This window comes from Formica exsecta, unplaced genomic scaffold (assembly GCF_003651465.1).
Source record: "Formica exsecta isolate Colony F162 unplaced genomic scaffold, ASM365146v1 scaffold108, whole genome shotgun sequence".
In the NCBI taxonomy this organism is placed as follows: Eukaryota; Metazoa; Arthropoda; class Insecta; order Hymenoptera; family Formicidae; genus Formica; species Formica exsecta.
In genome coordinates this window covers 1,060,290-1,083,175 of record NW_021848419.1, presented here as the reverse complement: position 1 = coordinate 1,083,175, position 22,886 = coordinate 1,060,290, and the positions used below count along the sequence as shown (strand labels likewise).

The window sequence follows — 22,886 nt, the reverse complement described above, 5'->3', positions numbered from 1 at the left end:
ACGCGAACCTTTGCTCCCTCGCAGATCTCTCGGAAGGGAGGCGAGAAGGGGGGGAAAAAGCGGGAACGACAGTAATAACGCTCGCCAATTAGTTCTGAGAGAAGTAGGCAAAAACGCGACGTCGTTCGTTTTTCGTTTCGTCGCTCTTTCGGCTTCCACCCTCGCTCGCTCGCTCTCGCGCAGCCGAGTAGATGGGTAGGTAAGTACTACATATTTGGTGGACGTTAATACGTTTCGCTTTTTTTTTCACGCGAGCGATTGATTTCCAGCGAAATTCGCGGAGACCAAGGGCGAGATCGCAGCGTGGAAGAGAGTTCGACGAAGAGAGAGAGAGAGAGAAGGAGAGAATAAGAATAAGAAAGAGAGCGAAGAGAAGGAAGAAGCTTGCGTATAGAAGAAGGGGAGGAGGGAGAGGGGGAGAAGAGGGGAAGAAAGAGGGAAGGTGGAAAAAGACGGAGCTAACTCGTAGGTTCGGGGCGGAGCACGTCCCTCGCCGGAGCACAAAGCGGCCTGAGGTATAAATTGGTTTGTTTGCCGCGGAGATGAAAGGGGCCGCTAAATGCTATCTTTAAGGTGTCGGATCAACGCAAATGTGGCTGAGTTACTCGTAATTATAGGATACTCCGGAGCTCTCGGGACCTACGCTCGGAGCTCGTCCGTTCGCTCTCCGCCGTTCGCTCCGGCCGCCTGCCTGCCTGCCTGCCTGCTTGCCTGCCTGTCCGCCTGCCCCTTCCACCCCCTTTCCCCTTTTTCTCTCCCCCCGTCCTCCCAATCCCCCGCAACATCCACGCCACCCCTCGCCTCTGTTCGCTCCAGGTTCGCTAGCTCGCCTGTCTGGTCTTTCCCCAGGCTTGCCTCGTTGCCGCGAATCGCACTGGCGCGCATCTCGGTGGACCCGTTCTAATTCTAACTCTTCAAACATATACAAGGGGGTCGGTCTCGCGATTCGCACGATCCGGGACCGCGATTAGGGACCAATTAGAACGGAATCTACGGCTGCCCGTGTTCAATCGAGAACGTATTCGACGCGTAATATAAATAGCAAAGCTGTCTGTATATATTTTTCGCGCGCGTATTTTTCCTTAAAAAAAATATTTTATATTTCCTAATACAATTTTGAATCAAATATGTTATAAAGATTGTGATTTTAATTCGAACGGGAGAGGAAGAGAAAAAGACGGAATATTATCAATCGCGTCATGCGATCGTTGTATTTACGCGCGTCGTTCTTCAAAAGAATGTAAACAAACTGTTTTTACTATAGAATAGATTCTTAAGGAAACGCCAGTCATGTACAAGATGTGAAACTTGTGAAACCTCCGAGCTTCCGTATTCCAGTCATTGGTGAAGCCGCTACGGTAAATAAGACGATCACTTCTTTAGAGAGAATATACCGTGTCTTTCTCTCGCGGCGGTTCTTTTGATATATACTTATATATCACGATATATATTATACTTTGTACACCGCGGAGAAGGTAATAACGAGAACCCTACGCCATTGACGATGCTCTTTATCTCACTGTTTCCGACGAGATGCTTCTCTCCGCGGAGAAGCTCGGAGAAGACGAGCCGCGTACTATGGGGCTACGAGGGGGGAGGGAGAAGAGCGGCCGACATATTATAGTACAAAATAATAATTCATAAATTATACGCGCCACGTCCGTTTAGTGCGGTGGCTCTCCGCGGCTTAAGTATACAGCTCACTGCACGCGAACGAGACGGAGACGAGACGAGACGAAATGGGACGAGACGAAATGGGACGGGACGAAACGGGACGGGACGGGACGGGACGGGCGAGAGAAAACTAATCTCCTTCTTCCTCTCTCTTTCTCCGTTCAAACGGCAGATATGTGGTAGTCAATCAGCGACGAATCAATTGTATCGGGCAATAATCGGAGCGACATATCAACATGCAAGAGCAACGGCTTACATGACGTGAGCGCGCGCGCGCGCGCGCGCACACGGCGGCTTTCATCCGCGTGTAACGCCGTAACCGGTAGCGTGCCCGTTGCCCGCGTGTGTAATTTGCATTAATTATCTTCAGACCTCTCCGCACACCGTTTGCCGTGAGCACACGATGAGGCACGGAGATACGGAAAACGATGTATCGCGTATGCAAATAAAGCGAAGAGGAGATGAAATACGAGTCGAAATGTGCGAGATGATTCTTCGGCGCGGCAAAAAATCAAATATCGCCGATCGGCGGAAATGGGGATGGTCCGAACCGATAGTTTAACATTGCTTCGTCCTTATCGTAATCTCGCCACTCTTTTAAATAATATCAATGCATTTTCATTAAAAAAACAGTCACCGATGATCTCGGTTATAAATATAGTATTGTAAATCAGTCAAATACTACAAGAATCAATTAATGATAGTGGTTTCAATTATATGATAATCTTTTAGAGTGCGTTATAAAATATATGAGATAAATTCAACAATATATTTTTTTTTTTGTTAAAGAAATATTTGAGTTTGACCAAGAGACTTGTTCATTTTTTTATCACATTTCCAGAATAAAAAAATGTAATATGTGTATAATCAATTAGTGATAGTGGTTTCAATTATATGGTAATCTTTTAAAGTGCGTTATAAAATATATGAGATAAATTTAACAATATATTTTTTTTTGTTAAAGAAATATTTGAATTTGACCAAGAATCTTGTTCATTTTTTTATCACATTTCCAGAATAAAAAAATATAATATGTGTATAATCAACTAGTGATAGTGGTTTCAATTATATGGTAATCTTTTAGGCACGATTACGATAACTGTGGCCCCATATTTGAAAGGTCGTTTCTGAAGACATTTTTGACGAGGAACACGGAAAAAATAGTAAAAAAAATTTTCGACCAATAATTTTCGAGATGTATCACTTTAAAGTATTGGACATGATAATAAAACGTTACAAAACGGACGCTTCGCATTGTAAAGTATATGCGTGGACGCATTGGGTTCCGCCCCCCCTACGGGGGAGCTCCACTTCCGAAAGATATAACCTAACCCAAACCTATTCCTGATTTAAAACTAAAATTTGGTTTGGGTTACGTTATATAACCCGATTTTTCCCGTGTTCCTCGTCAAAAATGTCTTCAGAAACGACCTTTCAAATAGGGGGCCACAGTTATCGTAATAACCCCATCTTTTAAAGTGCGTTATAAAATATATGAGATAAATTTAACAATATATTTTTTCTGTTAAAGAAATATTTGAGTTTGACCAAGTGTTGTTCATTTTTTTATGTTTATCACATTTCCAGAATAAAAAATGTAATATGCGTATAATTCTGAATTTGAATATAATATAGTTATACATATTTCATTCTAGATATGTGCGTGTGGGGGGGGGGGGTTTCTTCCAAAAAATACCAATCCAAAAAAAAAAAGGCTTTAAAAGCTACATTTTGCAAATGTATATAATTATTAATAGTTTTTCAGCGAAATCTTGCTGCCATAATCAGTGATATATAAAAAACACAGAAGCCCATGTAAATGTTTTCACAGCATCAGTGAAATATTCATTAATCTTTGGTGAAATCTTACTCTCTTAATAAAGAAATTTACATTGAGGCCTTCAATATTCGGATATAATTTAATACTCGAGATAATTATTATTCGATTTTTAATATCCATTATTTAGCAAAATCAATTTAAACGAAAAACAAATTTTTTTATGTCCCTCTCTCTCTCTCTCTCTTTCTTTCTTTTGACCTCACACGGAATTGGCGCTTTTCTTACAAAAACCCTCGCGTAGCATAAATGTATAGAGAAATTGTATAGCTCTTTCGCTGAAGTCCCGCTTCTTATATAAAATGCGTTAAAGTACGTGTCTATCTAGACACACGTTAAGGACATAACACGTATCGATTATCGTTCCGGAGCGTATATACTTTTCGTCTCGGATCGTCCATGTTGCCCTGAATGTTACGTATCACGCGCATTTATTATATGCTGCGGTAAGAAGGAGAGCAAAAGAAAAGAGAGAGACGAGAGAGAGAGAGAGAGAGAGAGAGAGAGAGAGAGAGAGAGAGAGAAGGGGTTAACTCACCCGTTGCAGTTCGTTGTAGTCGCGTCGAGTCGAGTTAGCTCGTGTGTGAGACGAGGCGAGGCGAGACGAGACGAGGCGACTCATCACGCTTGTTTTCCGCCTGCCCGCGATTAGCGAGAGTCATCCTGGGAGGCCCTTCTTTCGCACCTTTCGAGACGGTTTCTTCGCTCCTCCGCGAACGAGGCGGATTGGGGTCTGGGATGGAGGCTCGGACGCGTGACGTCACTGGAAAATTCACTAGCGATCGACGCGACAAGGACGACGACGCTCGGTAAGTTTCGACACGCTCTATCGCGCATATAATCCTCGAGAGTTTTCTATCCTTTTTTTGAAAATATGAATACGTAGATACTCCTCTCGGGACACCACACACAAACGCACAAAGATCTTTAGTAGATTTAGCCGATCGCGAGCTTTCAACTCGAGTCGGATTAGATTATTACCGCGCGTATCGCGTATCACCGATCACCGGAAGCCGGGAGCTTGCGACACGAATTACGCCGCAAGTGCGGTGACGGGCTGCTAGGATTACGGCGGAGGGGGAGGGGAAGACGCTTGGTGCGAGAGTTTACCATTAGATATTTCGAGGCGCGGGAAGTCGTATCGCGATCGTTCGAAACGTAATCGTTCGTGGCTTCGGTGCTCTTCTTCGAACGACGTAGCGTGAATAGAAATTGTAACTGCGATGCTGCGCGTATATTCACGTACAGGACGTGTTGAACTACGTCTCTATCTAACAAGGTGAATTCTCGAATATAATATTTATTTTTTCTTTAGTCTTTATGATATTGCTCGCTCGACAGTCCAAATATATGTTCGACGAAACGAGTTTTCGATATAACAAAATTGCTTTGAATATTTTGTGTGTACTTTTTGTACTTTTATATTATGATGCTAATATGTGTTAACTGTGTTTATTTATTATTATTATCCGATATACACTATCACTATTTATAGATTTTCGTTCAGGTAATGTATATCGAAATATAATCTTTGTTAGTATGTGTGAGCATATTTAATGACGAATTCTTTGCGGGAACTGTTATGGATGTATTTGATTTTCTCTAGTATTTAAGAAATCGAATTTAAAAAATGATTTTGGTTAAGAAATTAAAAGCAACATTTGCGACATATTAATTGCACTTTATTTTATTCTAGTTGAGCACGTTTAATAGCTGCTTAATACAATGTGCAAACTGCAATAAAATTAAATGATAGGCACAAGCAAAATAATTGCACATTACATTTTATTCATTATATATTAATTGGTTGTACATATTAAATATCTGATAAAATTTTTGAAAAAAGAGATTCATCCTGTATCTCTTGAGAATTTTTCCGACATACATAATTTTTTTTTTTTTTTTAGCGGTATTTACAATTAAAATAATCGCGCATTACTTTCAATTCTCGATTGAAAGTGTAGTTAATTATATATTAATATTCATGGGTCCATGTTTTATGTGCCTTTGTCTCACATATCGCTCAATCTTTATTTGATTCTAGTTGAGCACGTTTAATAGCTGCTTAATACAATGTGCAAACTGCAATAAAATTAAATGATAGGCACAAGCAAAATAATTAGCGATGAACACACACGCAATACATTGGCGCGACAGTCTTATACAGATACGCATGCAGGAAACTATTCTGCGCGTGTGACGATTTATGGATTAGGGGAGTGACTCGGCCGTTTAGAATTTATCTGTTAGATTAACAGCTGTTGTATCCTCACATTCTCTCAACTCTCTGACTTTCGTTAAAAGAGCATCGGTCCTTAAATCTTTGGATATTTTTATATAGTTTAAAATTTATTTCATTTATTTATTTATTTTTTCGAATAATCATTGATAAAAAAAAAAATAAATAAAACGTATAAAACGTGATTTAATAAGTTTATTTTGGTTATTGCTCGAAGACGATACTATACTAGAAATTATCAAATAATAATATGGTGGATGATATTTTCAGCGCCAACGACTGTGTTGTACTGTGAATATTTCGTGCTTCTGATACACGATTGCATCATTCCGACGGACATACCCGACCGACGGAAGCACGTAAGTCATGATATTTTCATTTTCGATAACTTGTGCCGTTTTTCGAAGTTTAAATATCGATGATACGTACAGCAGAGAAATTAAGTCTATTTCGCGCACATAATTATTGTCTCCTTCACAAAGATGAATTATTCTCAAGGATTTTAATGAATTTTTTAAATAGCAAGTTAGTCTGAGAACAGAGCTGATAATGTTGTTGACTATGTTGATTTCAATATTATCTTATTATAATGGAATCATAATATTTTACATCATATATATTTTTTTTACATCATAATTATGTGTGCGAGAGAGTACATAAATTAAATGTTGAAATGGAATAAATTCTCTTGCAATCTCAATACACAAGTTTCTATGGGAGAAGGCAATTATATGATTGCGGCGCGTAAAAGATATCTTTCTACCGACTTACGCTTAACTTTCTATGACATATTGATACGGCATTCATGTCAGTAAAATGTAAGTTTCTCGTTATATAAAACTTTTCATTTGATATGACTTTAATTTTGACGGGTAGAATGGTCTTCAGTTGAATCGGAAAGTTTCTATTTCTCAACTTGATTAGTCTTTGTTCTCTCTTGACTCCTTAATTATTACAAGCCGTATATTTATGGGCTCATCTTGTTGCACGTAAAATCCATTTTAGACCATTTGTGATTTGCGTACGGTATTCTGCCTGCTACTACATGTATGCTGATGTCGCGTTATAATAAAAATATACGCGAACGAGAGATTTTTTTTATTACATCGAGGTAATAAATACGAGTTATAATTATAGAGTAATGCATATAATTATTGTGTAATTAAATGTTTCCACCTTGACTTTTTATATTTCTTGATTTGTTATCTTATTATTACTACATCATGTGTGTTTATATATTTGATGAAGTATATATTATGAATAATAATTATGTAATCGCGGATTATTGATTGCCATAATATTGTATAATCTCCAATTATCGCGTTGATTGATATTCAAAACGCAAGGACATGGGTGGATGTGCTTTTAACATTATGCTTAGAAAGCATATTATTCTATCCCACGAGATCGAGAAATAACTATATCACAAGATACATGTAAGATTTCGTAACGTATATATTAATATGATTATTGAATTTATCAATTTGTTTTTACGCAGTTTTTATCCCTAAATATAGAACGTGTCTTTTTTTCAGGGATACAATTGTAATCCTACAAATATTTACATTACAAGAGCTTCTAGATAGGATCGTATTTCGAAGTTTATCGTGAATTATAGATCGTTTAAATTGGGCTTAGGCATCCGAACGTATTCGAGTAGCAATCGAATGCGCGATGTATCTCTTGATTCGTCGGATGCGACTCGAATGCGGCTTTTTCGAAGTCTCGTTCGTGTTCATCTCGCGCGTCTTCGGTAGGTCCCCTATAAAATACCAGAAACGCGCGTTTGCCCCGAAGGCGTTCTCCGGCCGAAGAGAGTCCGGACGGTGAGCAACCGTAAAGGTTCTGGAGCACTAATTTATAGCCGACCGCCGCAATACCGGTAATCTAATTAGTTTAATGATCAAAAAATATTTCCCGAGTCTTTCTTAATCCGAGACAGGTAGCGCCGGCTTCGTCTGAACGCATTCAATGCCGAAGCTTATCCGCGAAAATATGCACCCCCATGAAAGTTTGATTTCCAAACAGACAAAAAAAAACAATGCGATTGATACGAATCGCATATCAATTCGATGCCTTATCAACTGGTAACGTTATGAGAAAGGAAAGATTATTAATCATAATTTTTTTTTTAACTGCTAACGACGTATAAAAAACGCATGTGTTTTATAGAGAACATTATGATTTATACATAAGAAATATATTTTTGAAACTCTTATTACAGAGTTATTTCTATAGCAATTTAAACTTGATAAACTATCTAGAGATGAATAAAGATCTATGGTTTGAGGTACTTGTCGCGCGTACCAAATCTGTATATAAATTTACATACAAATAATATTTATAAATTCTCGTCATAGTTATCAATAATACCGGATAAACGATAGAGGTCCAATCGAAACCGTACCGTTTGAAGAAGCATATATACGCAATTGCGAGTGCGGTTACAATGTCGCGCGACAGTAGGCTTCGCTTCCGCGCTATACTTTACCGGTCGTTTCGTTATTGTCAGTTTAGCTGACTCGGTTAGGTTTCGCAAGGCGTTTCACTCGCGTGTCCAAAATTTCGCATCGCGTCGTCGCGGAAGCCGGACGGCACGCGAAACCAGATGCCTCCTCGCGAAACAGATAATTACGTCGCAGTCGATAAAGGGTGACCACTTCCTTGAAACCTCCAATCATATTGTCGTCGTGTACCGTCGTCGACTTGTCAAATAGCCGTATCGGCTAATATAATAACGCGCGAGAGCGGTGTGTATGTGTTGTGGGCGCGTAAAGAAAACACCGGATGTACGAAAAAAAAAGAGAGAGAGAGAGAGAGGGAGTCGTCAATATTCTTCCTACCGTTGTCGAAACGTGCGTTCGCCACGTTGTCACATTCATGCCGATTCTCTCAATTGACGATTTCAATTGGCATGCGACGACACCAGCGGTATATACCTTTTGGACTAAACGAGCGCGTCACATCTGCGAACCAAGTTCCTTCCGTTCGGGAAAGAACGAGGTTCCACTCGGGTCGAAATCGCACCATTTACAGAGCGCCGGTTACAAAGAGATGCGCGTTACAACGGACGCGTATACGCCAATCATAATTATCCGAATACGCGCATTGTAATTATCGCCGTTCCTCGACTCGACCGTAACTCGAAGAAGGTTTGACGTAATTGCGAAGAGGTCATTAACCGGGAAACCGTCGTCGCACGGCGGCGGCGCGACTTGCCATTACGATTCGTGCGAAGAGAGAGGTATAAAAAAAATAAAAGAAGAAACTATTACGAGCGCGAAATTCGTGTGTGAACGTCGGTCGGTTTCGCGAGAGCGGAGAGATGCTGGAGAAGAAAAGGGAGCTTAAATCTGTAGGAGAATCGCGACGCCGGCCAGGGTCCACTTGGTGGGCTTTTCGCGAGTCTTGAGATTGAACGTCCAGATGTACGTAGGACCGCGCGTTCTAGTCCTGTAAACCGGACACTCGTACATATTCTTCGTCTCTTGTTTGTCCTGCGTGATCGCCTTGACGAATACCACCGGCATCAGAGAAAACAGCTCCTTGAGCCGGCAATCCGCGATGACACCAGACGCGACATCCCATCGCGCACCCTCCATGTACAAGCCATTCACGTATGCGCCCTCGCGCGGTGGCATCCTGATGAAAAGATTATCTCGGTATTATCGCGTTGATCCGTTGACCCTTCGAGGAGAGGTCGAGTTTTTTATCACGAAAAATTTATCGCATCGAAAATCTTAGCACTATCTGTTGTACTTTAGCGATTTATTGTGCGAAAGCGATTTTGGGTTCATAAAAGATATAGATTTCTGAAATTTCATATATTTCGGAAAGACCTCATCCTCTAAAAAGGTCGATCTCACGTCGTCTCTTACGTAATTTCTTCCTTCTGCTTTCTGGTTACGTCGCAATGCAGACACATCTTGTCCAAGGGCCACTCGTTTTTACGGGCGGTTTGCTGCATGATGGCGGTAAGTAAGGACTGCGGATTGAAAAAACCACCCAGCCAAATCGACGACGGTAACTGTCGAAAGATGCGTTCCGCAAGAAAGAGTTAGATTAATCATATGTAGAAAGAAAGACAAACTTTTTTTAGCATGAAGCGAATGACGAAACAAGGTTTTCTCGAATTAGTTGCAACGTGTGACAAAATTTAAATTATTTTTTCCCATGTTTGATGAAAATACATAATTTTTCTTTTAATTTATAATTGTTTGTAGTATTTCTTTTTCTTGTCGCAAAACCGCGGTCTCGCCTTTACTTACGTTAAAATCTACCGTCCAATTCGATAGTTCGGTTATTCGATTGAGCATGTCCGCGAACCAATTCGACAAACCAAGAGTGGAAGGATAGGCGCGTTTGGTCCACGATGGCGGTACAGAATCCATAAACAGGTGATTCTGCAGATCCTCCATATCTGCGCTGATCGTGAGCTCGCCCTAAAAAGGGATATTTAGATTTATCGCATATTACTGTTCCCCGTCAGTATCTCGATACTGACTTTCAAACCGAGGTCCAATTCTCTCAAAGATCTTTTCAGTTCCTTGCAAAGCGCGTTCATATGTTCGCATTCCTGGAGAGCGACGATAACATAAGGAGTGCGATCTTCCGTCTAGAAAAAAACAGAAAGAAAGAGTCAAATTTTTTTGTCTATTTTATTTATCATCATAAAAAAATTAATTGTAATATTAATATTGCTAGTGATGTTATAAAGATAGAGAAGAGAAAATTAAATCTTGCGTTCGAAGTGGCAATAAAGTCGAGGACATAAAATGCGTAATGACCGATGTTAGAAAGGGAACATTTATAGAAGCAGTTAAGACACTGTATTAAATATGACATCAGGGGGAATAATTGATAATTATAATTTCTTGATGACTTTGTGACACACAAAGTTTAAGTAAGCAATTTTATCACATTTAATTATATTAAATTATATTATTTAATTATTTTATATGAGCGATTTTTTGCACATTATATTGAATCATATCTTTATGTCATATTTATTTCAGTGCTCCTTGTTTTCAAAATTAGCAGATCGTTATTCTTATAACGAGTCTGGATGTAATAGCCTGACATCAACCTTGCTCATCAATTCTTGTATATTATACTCTTCGGGAAGCTTGTCAAGTAAATCCTCTATCATAACCTTCACCTTGTCTTCTTTCGATAACACTCCGGTCGTTGTATCGGCGACGTCCCGCGGTTGCATCTCCCAGATTGTTCTGAATAAGTTCTCCGCCGTACTTGTGAGGAATCCTGCGCAAAACGGTAACGAGCGACAATTCATAGCGTTTTAACGCGAGCATAAGTCGAAGGGAAAAACGAGGTAAAACCAAAGCGTATCAAAGTAGGCATTTTTTGTATTTCTGTATAAGAGATAAAAGTCTTCGGCAAGAGATTTAAATCTTTATAACAAGCGGAGTAAACTGTACGATAAACGAAATTGCTGATCTCATCAAGTTTTATTTTTAATGACAAAATCAGTCGAAAAATTTTACCGATCTCCGCGTTCGGGTGAAGTCCGTATAAGATGGGGCTCTCCGTCGGCAAATAATATTCCACATACTGATGATAGCTCGTGTAATCAGTACTGGATGGCACCAGAAAACCCGGCGCCAGATATAATTCGCCCTCGACTAATTCCGGCTGTAGATACTCGAGGAGATACGTTCGACACAACCTTCTATCCCAATCATCGGTTATATGACCGCCGTACATGATCTCTCCGAATAAGTAACGCAAATCCTCCCAGGGTGTCTTAGTATTGCCCTCGAGATAGTTTAATAGTACCGAAGCACTGATGGTCAAGTCGCCAACGTTGAAGGGATATAACTGTACATTAACGAAATATTAAATATAAAAGAATAGAGTAAATATTTATTTTAAAAGGTGCTTCAGTATTTCTTGACACACGTCCATATATAATAAATGTATATATTTTTCTGTACAGAATTTATTAATTTTCTACGTAAAATTCATGTATAAGATTTTTCTTAATTTTACGCACAATTTACTATCAAAAATCAAATTTACATATAAAAATTCAAAATTTTATTATTTGAATCATTTTAAAATAAATGGTCTATAAAGTTGTGAAATTTTATCACGAATTATTAATTATTTAAAAGCCTGATTTAGGCTTTTATTGTTTAAGTAGCGCGAATACCGACCTTATTCCATCCTTGCGCCCCGAATTTTCTACGCTCGGCCAAAGCAGCATGATAGTAACATAGGGCGAAGAGAATAGCTTTGAATTCTGTCTCCTTGGCACAAGATTCCAGTGTGTCCTGGCTAAAGTTGTCCAGAGCTTTGTGGATATTGGCGCGCATACCCGTCGGCGGCTCGTTGGTGATCTTTATGGCCGACTCTAGTATGCCCTTGTGCATTTCGATCGCATTGAAATATTATGCAAAATATTCGACGAAAGCAATATTCAAACGCGATGCTCACAGAAAATGGCGAGAAAAACTTGTCATTTTTTTTTTCTTATTCGCAATTTTTTTCTTTTTTTTTATTTACAATAAATTGCACACAAGAAAAAAAAAAGTTTGTCGCTTCTCGGATAATTTTTCAGTTTCATTTTTTACCTGCGGTATTAACGATTCGTGGGGATCGGGACTCGGTTCCGCGCTAATATAGAGACGATAGTCCTCGTGCGACTCCTCCGAGAGTTGTTCTATCTTCTTTTCCAAACTCGGCAGCCAATTCCGCACCAGATGAATATTTTGAAGTATAACCCAGTGACCGTTGCGCGCCGAAATCTCAATCGTGTTCTCCGCGACGGATTCTTGACCTTGTCCCAACGATATGTTGTGGAAATTTTGCGCGTTGAACGTAAAGCCGAGCCGTCTACCAAGTTTCTCGACGTCCTACACGCCACATCGTTAACTCCGTTAATTCGCTCATAGTTATGTTAAAACTATTATTAGCCTCACTAATATTCTCTAAAGAATTTTTAGAATCGCACGCGAAAAAAAGTACACGAGCATCTCGAATCTTATATCCGAATATTCGAATGTGATTAAAATTAATTCTAATATTTAGGGATGTGAAAAACGTACCTTTAAAGGATCGACTCCTGGAGACAAAATAAAAAATACCGGCGTATTCGCGCTTGTCTCTTCGTATGATTTTTCGAACGGCTGCATACGGAACTGTATGAATTTTACACCCAGTTTCTCTTCCACGAAACACCTGTGTAAATTGTTAGAGGATTAAACGAGTAGCGAGAGAGCGAATACTGAGGAAATATTAATATATATCGCACGCATATTTATTGATTTTTATTCGAACGAACGTTCATTTTAGAGTAAATTGTACCGTATTGCGTAAATCATTCGATCTAGTCTCACGCATCTCATTATGCAAAGTCTCTGGAAGGCTGTCTTATTTTTCCATTCCTGAGGAAATTTTTCTCTCTCCGGTGTTTCCGATTCCACAAATTTCCTCCATCTTTTCGCCGCCCCGTCTATATCGCGATCTAGATTATGGAAAGTTTCCATTCCGCTCAAATATTTGATGCCGCCCCAGGCGACGCTGCTCAAAAAGTCCACCGGGCTCGTCTGATCCGGTAAATAAGGAAATTGTAAGAGAAAATCTACTTCAATCTGATCTATCTCTTTCGTCTGCAGCAGAATCTATAAATCACAGTGATCATTTAATACATACACGGAAGATAAATCGCTTCATAATATAGTTTTGCTCATTACAAATTTTTGAAAACTAAATAGCAGAGAAATGATTTCGAGAGGTTTGAATCACACAAAATAGAAATGCAGAATTTAAGAAATATGATTGATTAGAAATCGACTATCTACAAAGTAGGAAATGTGAACAAAGATATATCGTGAAAAAAATAAATATTACGAGTTTTCTAAGATGATTTTACATATTTTACGATTAAGCGATTATATAATAAAGTGATTGTTGCCGAAGAACGTACATTTAACATAAATATTAATACACTGATCTTTATAAAAAAATATTTCAAAAAGAACATATAATTTGCAATTTTTTTATTTTTTATTTTTTATTTTTTTTTTGAGACTATCCCTTTATTGTTTATGTAAAGAAAAATCCGCATCGCATTTACGAGACGATGTAGTACCTGAAGAGTCAGCTGACAGAGAAATATGAGCTTGTCGCTCTCGAATAGTCCTCTGCTGGTGTAGGTAAAAACCAAGTACGTGACGCTGTCGATCAGACTGGCGACGCGTTTACCGAGGGTGTCGGCCGGTTCCGCGAATTTAATAGCATTCTGAAAGACCGTGCTGAACGCCTTGAGAGAAAATTGGTACAGCATGTTGATCTTGTTAAGATCGTTAAGAATGAAGTAGAGGAGGCTGGCCCTGGATGCCACCGGCCGGTAGGATTCTCGCGCCTCGTCTATCTTCCCAGCGGTCACCTTCGCCTCGATCGCCTTCGCTTCGATCTCGCTCGCGGTCTTCTTCGTAGTTTCGAGATTCTCCACAAGAGCAACATCGCTTAGGATGTCGGGTCCAGCCGTCGCCAATCTGAATGAGAGACGAGACAACACGATGAGACTATACTTAATATAATTAAATGACGACAAAAATTCGTATTTTTTTTTCTAACTCGTGTCAAATAGATAAAACGGAAGAAAAACTTGAATCATGAATGTAAAGATATAAATAAACAATTAGAGACATTAAACAATCGTGTAGGATGATCGTGTAAAAATTGAATCGAAAAATCATTAATAAATTTGATTTGATTCTTTCTCGCGCAGCATATATTTCCATAGCGGTCCTCAATTCGGCGTTTGCTTGAGCGAGCGCGATTCTCAGAGGTTTTACGTTCTCATTGATGTAATGAAATACCATAATATTTTTCACCCAGCTACATAATCCCGCTGCCGCTTGCGATTTTGAATACACGAAATCCGGATCGAACTCTAGTCACACATACGCGTAACGTATTTTATTAAACGCAATATGGATCTTTTTACCCATAGATGATATATATATATATATATATATCTTTTTATGTGCTTGGTATATATTTGCGCCAGTATTATTTTGCATTTCTATTATAATAATTAAAGTATGAGCAACGATACCTTTGTCATTGATATACGGCTGAATCGCTTTAACGACATCCGGATGTATATTCTCTTTATCGTAATCGCATGTTGATCTTGTTAAGATCGTTAAGAATGAAGTAGAGGAGGCTGGCCCTGGATGCCACCGGCCGGTAGGATTCTCGCGCCTCGTCTATCTTCCCAGCGGTCACCTTCGCCTCGATCGCCTTCGCTTCGATCTCGCTCGCGGTCTTCTTCGTAGTTTCGAGATTCTCCACAAGAGCAACATCGCTTAGGATGTCGGGTCCAGCCGTCGCCAATCTGAATGAGAGACGAGACAACACGATGAGACTATACTTAATATAATTAAATGACGACAAAAATTCGTATTTTTTTTTCTAACTCGTGTCAAATAGATAAAACGGAAGAAAAACTTGAATCATGAATGTAAAGATATAAATAAACAATTAGAGACATTAAACAATCGTGTAGGATGATCGTGTAAAAATTGAATCGAAAAATCATTAATAAATTTGATTTGATTCTTTCTCGCGCAGCATATATTTCTTTCTAAAGTCGATCGATATGAACGTCACACATTATAAGATTACATACCTGTGCAACAGATCATCCTCCAACACTTTCAATGTGATCTTGAACGTGTTTTGTTGAGTTGTGAGCTCGGCTTTGCTCGACTCCAGATCCGGACGTTCCGCTTTCACGACGGCGCCTAATAGCTGCTCCTCCAAACCGTCCTTCGTAACCGTGAAATTGATGAGCGTAGTCTGAGCTTGCATCTCCGGCTTATAGTGAGGATTCGCTAGTTTTGTTTGTAAGATGAGACGGAAGCGCTGATCGTAATCCACCTCTTTGTCCCCCACCTTGATGGCCCTTTGTTAACGTACGTTTTGCAAGATCAATTTTGCCGGATAATTTACGTTTATCAAAAAAGAAAAAAAAAACGTATATGTATGTACCTTCCTCTCTTTATTAAAACCCGGCCCAGGATCGGATCTAGAACGGCGTCGACCGTTTCCATAATACTCTCCAGTAACACCACATCTCCGTTTGCGATAGCGTGTTCGATTCTGTCGAGATAATTTTTTTGAGTTAAACGTAACACCATTAATTCGTCCCCGTATGTATTCTTAATCCACTTGATCCCCTGTAATTGCGGATCGATCATCAGTGGCCATCTAGACGAATTCGTGAGTATCGTGGCATTTTCCGAGGACATCCTGTCCGTGGGTAAACCTACGTAAGGGGATACGTTTGATATTTAATTTGCGAAAATCGCATAGTCGATGGAAAAAATTTATTTTATGTTGTTTATTTATTTATATTTATATGAGACATCACTATAAAATAGACTGCGATTTTCAAAATTGCACGATTAAAATTAATGAAATAAAATAAGAGAGAGAAAATCAAACGTGCTATTTACCATCGTTATTCCACTGGGCAATCTTCGCGTCGTCGGTCATTAAAGACAACGGATCCAAGTCCGGTGTGTGCGGTATTGGCACTTGCAGATTGTCGAGAAACGGTAACCAATGTAAATTCATGAGATCCATTCTATATTTCCTCGTAAAACATCCCATATAAGAGATGAATGCCGTGACGAGCAACACGTTGCCCGGTAGAGTAATTTCGGATTTTTTTAACCTGTTTTGTGGTGTATCACAAATGTATTTAGAAATACGTTTAACGCGAGTAATTGACATTATCTCAATAAACGGATGTATTACCTACTACGTTAAAAATAAACTAATTGGATGAACAAAATTAGATTCAAATAAGTATCAAATTAATCGTACAAATTTGATAATTAAAACAGTGAATTAAATAAGTTATAGACAGAAGGCATATGTCATAAAATTTCTCAACAATAAAAAAAGTTCTGTAATTGTTTCACGATAAAAAATGATAATCTGGACATTATTAATTGAAAGATATGACACGTGATGTTCTATAAAAAAGTAATTTCTCATCCTTTCTCTAATGATTTAATTATCAGTGTAATAAGCAAGAGATATTGTTGCATAAAACACATAAATTTACAAAATTAACTCGATATTTGTCAGAGTGCTTTTGTTCATCTAAACAGTTCTCTTTTCTGATTTACGATTAGACAAGTAGCAAATCTATACTTACACTTCCACAGTCTCAGCCCAACGAACGTTCTCAGACGCGAGACCGTTTACCAATCGATTTGCCAAATCTATAGTGAAAGCGGTCGCTTCCGCTTCGTCCTGACATTTTTGTTTCGCGGCTAAAGCCACGTTCATCTTTTCGCTCAGAATGTCTAACATCTTCTGAAGCTCCTGAAGCACGCGAAAACGAAGAAAATTTTAAAATACTTCTTTTTAATAAAGATACATGCGAAATTGAAAAGAGGTAACACTAGTACGTGTAAAATGAGAGACAAGCTCACCGCTAAACGACTCCTCAAAGAATTCAACTTCTCCATAGCGGTCCTCAATTCGGCGTTTGCTTGAGCGAGCGCGATTCTCAGAGGTTTTACGTTCTCATTGATGTAATGAAATACCATAATATTTTTCACCCAGCTACATAATCCCGCTGCCGCTTGCGATTTTGAATACACGAAATCCGGATCGAACTCTAGTCACACATACGCGTAACGTATTTTATTAAACGCAATATGGATCTTTTTACCCATAGATGATATATATATATATATATATATCTTTTTATGTGCTTGGTATATATTTGCGCCAGTATTATTTTGCATTTCTATTATAATAGTTAAAGTATGAGCAACGATACCTTTGTCATTGATATACGGCTGGATCGCTTTAACGACATCCGGATGTATATTCTCTTTATCGTAATCACGCAAATGTGACAGAAACGCGTCGATAGATCCCATTATCATTCTGCAAGATTTCCAAGATCTATCTTTCGGGATCTTCCCTTCAAGCGCGAATAAAACGAGCACGGCCTGGGCGACCTTTAACACCGCATCCGGCGGCGTTCCAAAAGACTTCAATTCGGTCAAGTTATTCTGTAATTAATCACGTAAAAAATGTTATATTTGCAATACATTCCAGCTGGAAAAAAAAATCTTTTATAAAACCATATTTTCTCTCTTTTCTATTACACGAAAACACACTGGATATCAAGCTGTCAGATTTCAAAATCGAGAATTGTTTCATTTTTGTCATACGTGGTTTTTTTCCATCGCGACGCAATAAATTTTTACTTTGCTCTTTTTTTTTTTATATACAAAATAGCTATCGCGTGACTCGGACCACTCGTGTTTTCGGCGCTTCGATTACAATACATAAACGCGAGTTCGTTAACCTTGTTCAAAGTATCGAGCGCAGCTTCGGCCTGCCTCACCGCCGGCTCCGCGCGGGCCAGGTCTTCGTCGCAATGTCTCTGATTTTCCGACACCACCTCTTTGATCTCCGCCACTTTTTCCTCTTCCTCGGTCACTGAAATCCCGTATCGTGCTCGTTATCGGCATTATCGTTCGCGATTAACGCTCTCCGATATCTTACCGATGGCCTTTTCCGCCTCCGCTTTTACGTTCTCCGCACGTACTTCAGCCAATATCTTGTCGGCTATCTCGTTCTTTTTCTTCAACTCGATCTCTTGAGCGGTCAGAATGATCTTTAACTCGTCGACCTACTTCGTGAAAAGATAACTCAGAAGATGGACGTAAGAAGCGCCTGCAGCGAGCGCTTCTTGCCACCCGCCTGCCAGCCATAATCGGTTACCCCTAACGTGCTTGTAACGTATGTGCGTTATGTATATTATATACGGAATATATAAGAGGGAAGAGAAAAAAACACGCAGAAATACATACACATATAAGCATAAGTGATGCAGGCAAAGTTTTCTGTTAACAATTTTTCTTTTTATTTTAATTGAAGTTAACAATGATGGAAATTTAATATAGTTTTATTGAACATTAAATAATGTGTAAACTAGAACGAAAGTAAAGTAAAATTTCGATCAGATTTTTATTTTAAATATAAAAGTAAAAAACTAGGCGAATAATTGCAAAATATTTTATATAATCGGTTATTTTTCAGAAATTTTGGATTTTGTTCATTTTTAGATCTGGATTCAGGAGAGAAAATCCAATATAATAATCGGTTACCCCTAACGTGCTTGTAACGTATGTGCGTTATGTATATTATATACGGAATATATAAGAGGGAAGAGAAAAAAACACGCAGAAATACATACACATATAAGCATAAGTGATGCAGGCAAAGTTTTCTGTTAACAATTTTTTTTTTTATTTTAATTGAAGTTAACAATGATGGAAATTTAATATAGTTTTATTGAACATTAAATAATGTGTAAACTAGAACGAAAGTAAAGTAAAATTTCGATCAGATTTTTATTTTAAATATAAAAGTAAAAAACTAGGCGAATAATTGCAAAATATTTTATATAATCGGTTATTTTTCAGAAATTTTGGATTTTGTTCATTTTTAGATCTGGATTGAGGAGAGAAAATCCAATATAATATTTTATGCAGGAAATATAAAAAAAAATTAAAATGTGCTATGACAATGAGTTAAATTCCGAATAGGAAGCAGGAAATATACCTGAATGGCACAGGATGCGAGTTTCACCAATCCATCGGTGAGACGCGATATCATTGCCTTCAAGTCATGCGTTTTTTCTGTTAGCAATTTGGAGTACAAAGAGATCTGTTCGAGAAATGATTTCGGCGTCGTATAGTTGTATCTCCTTTCATTTTGCAAATATATCGCGGACACGTTATTCACGCTCGTGTGAACAAAGGACATGAAGAGTGATACGGAAGTCCGATATTCGGCCGATAATTCCTTCAATTCCTAGTACAAAGATAGAAAATTGTAGTTATATAGCTTATTTAGAAAAATATTATAAATAACATTTTACTTTTTGCATTATAACTAGATAATTAATGGATATAAATGTTGACCATTCCAAAATAATACGTCAAATTTTTATTAATTTTTTGATCAAATTAAGATAAATTTGTAACGCAGTTATACATCTCTAAAAAATTAGACATTATTTAAAAAATAACTATAATAATATTACGAAAAATTATTATATCTCATTTAAGATTATAATATATCTCATTTAAATTTATGTTAAAACCAATTCCGACAATTTTGTGGTTATTGAGAGAGATAACCGCGTGTAAAATGCGTTATACCTCCAAAAACGTCGCCGACACGGATTCTAGAGCCGTTTGCGGCCAGTCCTGAAACCAGTCGATCGCGGTGCAATTTACTATTGCGGGGAACTGCCTGGCCCTTTTTCGTAGGGTCGCCCCTACCGGTGAGAAGCACAGGACGCATCTCAATTGCCTTCGCACGCGTTCGATGAAAAATTTCCAGCAGTTCGCTTTGGTGTCGATTATTCCGGTTTGCTTGACCTGCATAAAGAGTGATACTAGTTGACTAGTGGTATTAATTCCCTATTGGTTTTTTCCGATTTATTTTGAAATATATAAAAAATTAAGTATTTTTGTTTCCTATACTTGCGAATAATAAATATAAGCTAGAATAAAACAGCGAAATTTTGTTCCATGGGGATGAATTTTGAATGTATCTGTACCTGATTATCTCAATATAAAGAATACTGACAATACTATAAAATAGCGCTACACAATGTACTTTACCTCGTTGCGCACGGCGTTAATGACGTTATCCGCTTCGTCGTCAGTCAACAATTCCGCGATCTCCCCCGACGCCAACATATCATTCACAACGACCAAGAATTTTTCCTCAGCGACTTGTGAATCGCTCATTAAGAAAGTAATACCGATACCCTTCACGCCGGCCTTCAGGTACAACACGGCCAAGTCAGCTTTCAACTCGTTTAACGAGTAACCTTTACGCAGTTGTACTTGAAATACCTATTTTACACTTAAAAGTTTAAATCTAACAAACTTCAGAAAATTTTAAGATACTCGTTAGAAATTTTTCCAACAATTTGGACAAAAATAATCGAGCCTTTTTTTATCCGCTTCTCTCTTTTTATATCTATATTCCTTTATTTTTATCTCTATATTTAATAAATCAATCAAAACCGACTTGTTGATTGTCGTGATCTACTCTATCGAATATTTTCCTCGAGGCTCGAGAAGCTAGGACTTGGGCACAGAGTGGCTATGATGCCTAATCGATAAAATGGCCCCGCTTACCTCCAACGAGGAAACGAAAGAAGCTAGTCGTGACAAGGATTGTTTGCCACTACCACCTACGCCCACAAGAAGTGCATTGCCCCTTGGCGCCTCTAATATTCTATTAATACGACACACGTGACACAGGGCGTCCTCGAATAATACTAGATTCATTGCAGACACCTATATCGAAAAAATAAAAAGTCACGTCATACACAAAGTGATTCATTAATAATTGGCACAATAATAACTACGAACGATTAAAAGAAAAAATGTTTAGAAATTTAGATAAAATCTTTTTTTCTTAACTAATTTCAGGTGCACTTTATTTTGGTAGAACCTTGAAACATATTTATAAATATGTATTTAAATATTTTAAAATATTTGAAAATATGTATTTAATGTTGAAACTACAGAAAAGGAAAAAAATGTCATTTGTATAAATTTAATAGAAAAAGAAAGCTATATATATATGTCTTTTTCTCTCTCTTTCTCTATTATCGAACATTCAGTAAATGTTAATCTTAGCGTGTGTAATATTCTATATAAAGAACGATATTTTTTGTTATGACGAGTTATTGTACGGCAACGTAATTATTTAAATTTAAAAGAAAATAAAATACAAATACATTGTGTAAAAAATTTGGCGCGGATTATATGAAATTATAATATTCAATCGAGATAGTACCAGCTCATTATAATTGAGCAAAGCTTCGTCAAGTAATTTTACAAGCTGGGTCCAATTCTTGACAGGTGCATACTTGGCTTCTCCGATTCCTTCCGCGAAATGACAGTATATTAACGGCTGCTCCAAACTGATTTCGTTTTCGTTCAGATCCTGACCGTCAATTAATTGAATGAAAACATTCAGTATGAATAAACCAATAAGCATGTTTCACGCTTGCAATCAGATCAGATATAGTATACATTTCAGAATAGAAATTAGTTGAGATCTAAGAGAGGAGATTTCACTCGTGATCTCTTTATTAAGCCGTTAAACATACGCGTATATTTTTTCGAAGAGCCTCGAGCAGCAGCCGATCAAACACTTTCTGATCGTCGGAGTTTACCAGTTTATCGCGATACACTCGCGTCGCTTCATGAACGTAAAGCCTGATTATGTGACTCGGAAGAGGCAAGACGTCACCACGGGCGAACAGCATTCCCTGCGTGACATTAAAAAAAAAAAAAAAAAAAAAAAAAAAAAAAAATCACGGAGTCTTCCTCGCGTTTCTTACCTGAAATATGTTGGTTAAATCGCGCAAATTGAAAAGATAGTGAAACTTGGCGACCGTCGGTAGGAAGGTCGAGACGATCTTATCGTGGAGATACAACGCGGTGTCTATCAGAGGACCTGTGAACGTCTGCACCGCCGGATGGAACTTCTCCCGCGGATCGGTCACGTGCTGCTCGAGGATCTGGCTGTATATCAATTTGAGCGCCTCGGTTTGCGGAAAACTGGCAAACAAGCGCCAAATACGGCATGGTACAATGATGGATATTCGCTTCTGTAATATTGCGTAAGTAATCGTGATATAGGTAATAATTTTACCTGACGGCAAACACAGCGAAGTGTCTCTGCAAGCGCGGATCTATGGTGAAACTACCCGCGGTAGGATTCATACAAGATACATATTGCGTATTGTGAATCTCCTTTAAAGTTAGTTTCGTTCTGTCGTACCTGCAGTAAATTCATAGGGGGATTTTATTTCTCTTATTATTTTATTTACTTTTACTCGGCACAAAGCGTGATAAAATTAGTAATTTAGAAAATATATTAATTAAAAAGAAAAAGATATAAATATATATATATATTTCAAATAAAAATTATAAAATGAGATTTTTATTTAAAAGATAATAGAAATATGTTTAGCGAATTATTTCGCGTAGTTACTAAATTAATTCTTTAAAGAAAATCAATTTTCCACGC

General features: G+C 38.1%; 1 protein-coding gene and 1 long non-coding RNA gene across 2 annotated transcripts in view; one reads left to right on the top strand and one right to left on the bottom strand.

Moving 5' to 3' along the window:
- The first annotated feature begins 1,313 nt into the window (after nt 1–1,313).
- On the top strand, nt 1,314–6,870 carry LOC115234580. Its single transcript, XR_003883933.1, has 3 exons — nt 1,314–1,358; nt 4,164–4,790; nt 6,021–6,870. It is a non-coding gene; the product is annotated as an uncharacterized LOC115234580 (long non-coding RNA).
- Nucleotides 6,871–7,016: 146 nt separating this feature from the next.
- The window catches only part of LOC115234623 (dynein beta chain, ciliary-like), a 32,356-nt gene continuing 16,486 nt past the window's right edge, over nt 7,017–22,886 (bottom strand). Inside the window, exons 38-64 of the mRNA XM_029805828.1 lie at nt 22,509–22,637; nt 22,195–22,414; nt 21,961–22,122; nt 21,645–21,794; nt 20,978–21,139; nt 20,453–20,689; nt 19,985–20,206; nt 19,383–19,634; nt 18,321–18,447; nt 18,121–18,254; nt 17,584–17,821; nt 17,231–17,418; nt 16,951–17,120; nt 16,241–16,461; nt 15,774–16,050; nt 15,412–15,687; nt 13,864–14,269; nt 13,077–13,393; nt 12,818–12,950; nt 12,344–12,625; nt 11,927–12,133; nt 11,255–11,588; nt 10,837–11,012; nt 10,255–10,365; nt 10,019–10,192; nt 9,629–9,777; nt 7,017–9,392 (exon numbers count right to left, since the gene is read on the bottom strand). Coding sequence (XP_029661688.1) covers nt 9,098–9,392; nt 9,629–9,777; nt 10,019–10,192; nt 10,255–10,365; nt 10,837–11,012; nt 11,255–11,588; nt 11,927–12,133; nt 12,344–12,625; nt 12,818–12,950; nt 13,077–13,393; nt 13,864–14,269; nt 15,412–15,687; nt 15,774–16,050; nt 16,241–16,461; nt 16,951–17,120; nt 17,231–17,418; nt 17,584–17,821; nt 18,121–18,254; nt 18,321–18,447; nt 19,383–19,634; nt 19,985–20,206; nt 20,453–20,689; nt 20,978–21,139; nt 21,645–21,794; nt 21,961–22,122; nt 22,195–22,414; nt 22,509–22,637 — 5,749 coding nt within the window. The 3' untranslated portion in view covers nt 7,017–9,097. The remainder of the gene's footprint in view (nt 9,393–9,628; nt 9,778–10,018; nt 10,193–10,254; nt 10,366–10,836; nt 11,013–11,254; nt 11,589–11,926; nt 12,134–12,343; nt 12,626–12,817; nt 12,951–13,076; nt 13,394–13,863; nt 14,270–15,411; nt 15,688–15,773; nt 16,051–16,240; nt 16,462–16,950; nt 17,121–17,230; nt 17,419–17,583; nt 17,822–18,120; nt 18,255–18,320; nt 18,448–19,382; nt 19,635–19,984; nt 20,207–20,452; nt 20,690–20,977; nt 21,140–21,644; nt 21,795–21,960; nt 22,123–22,194; nt 22,415–22,508; nt 22,638–22,886) is intronic.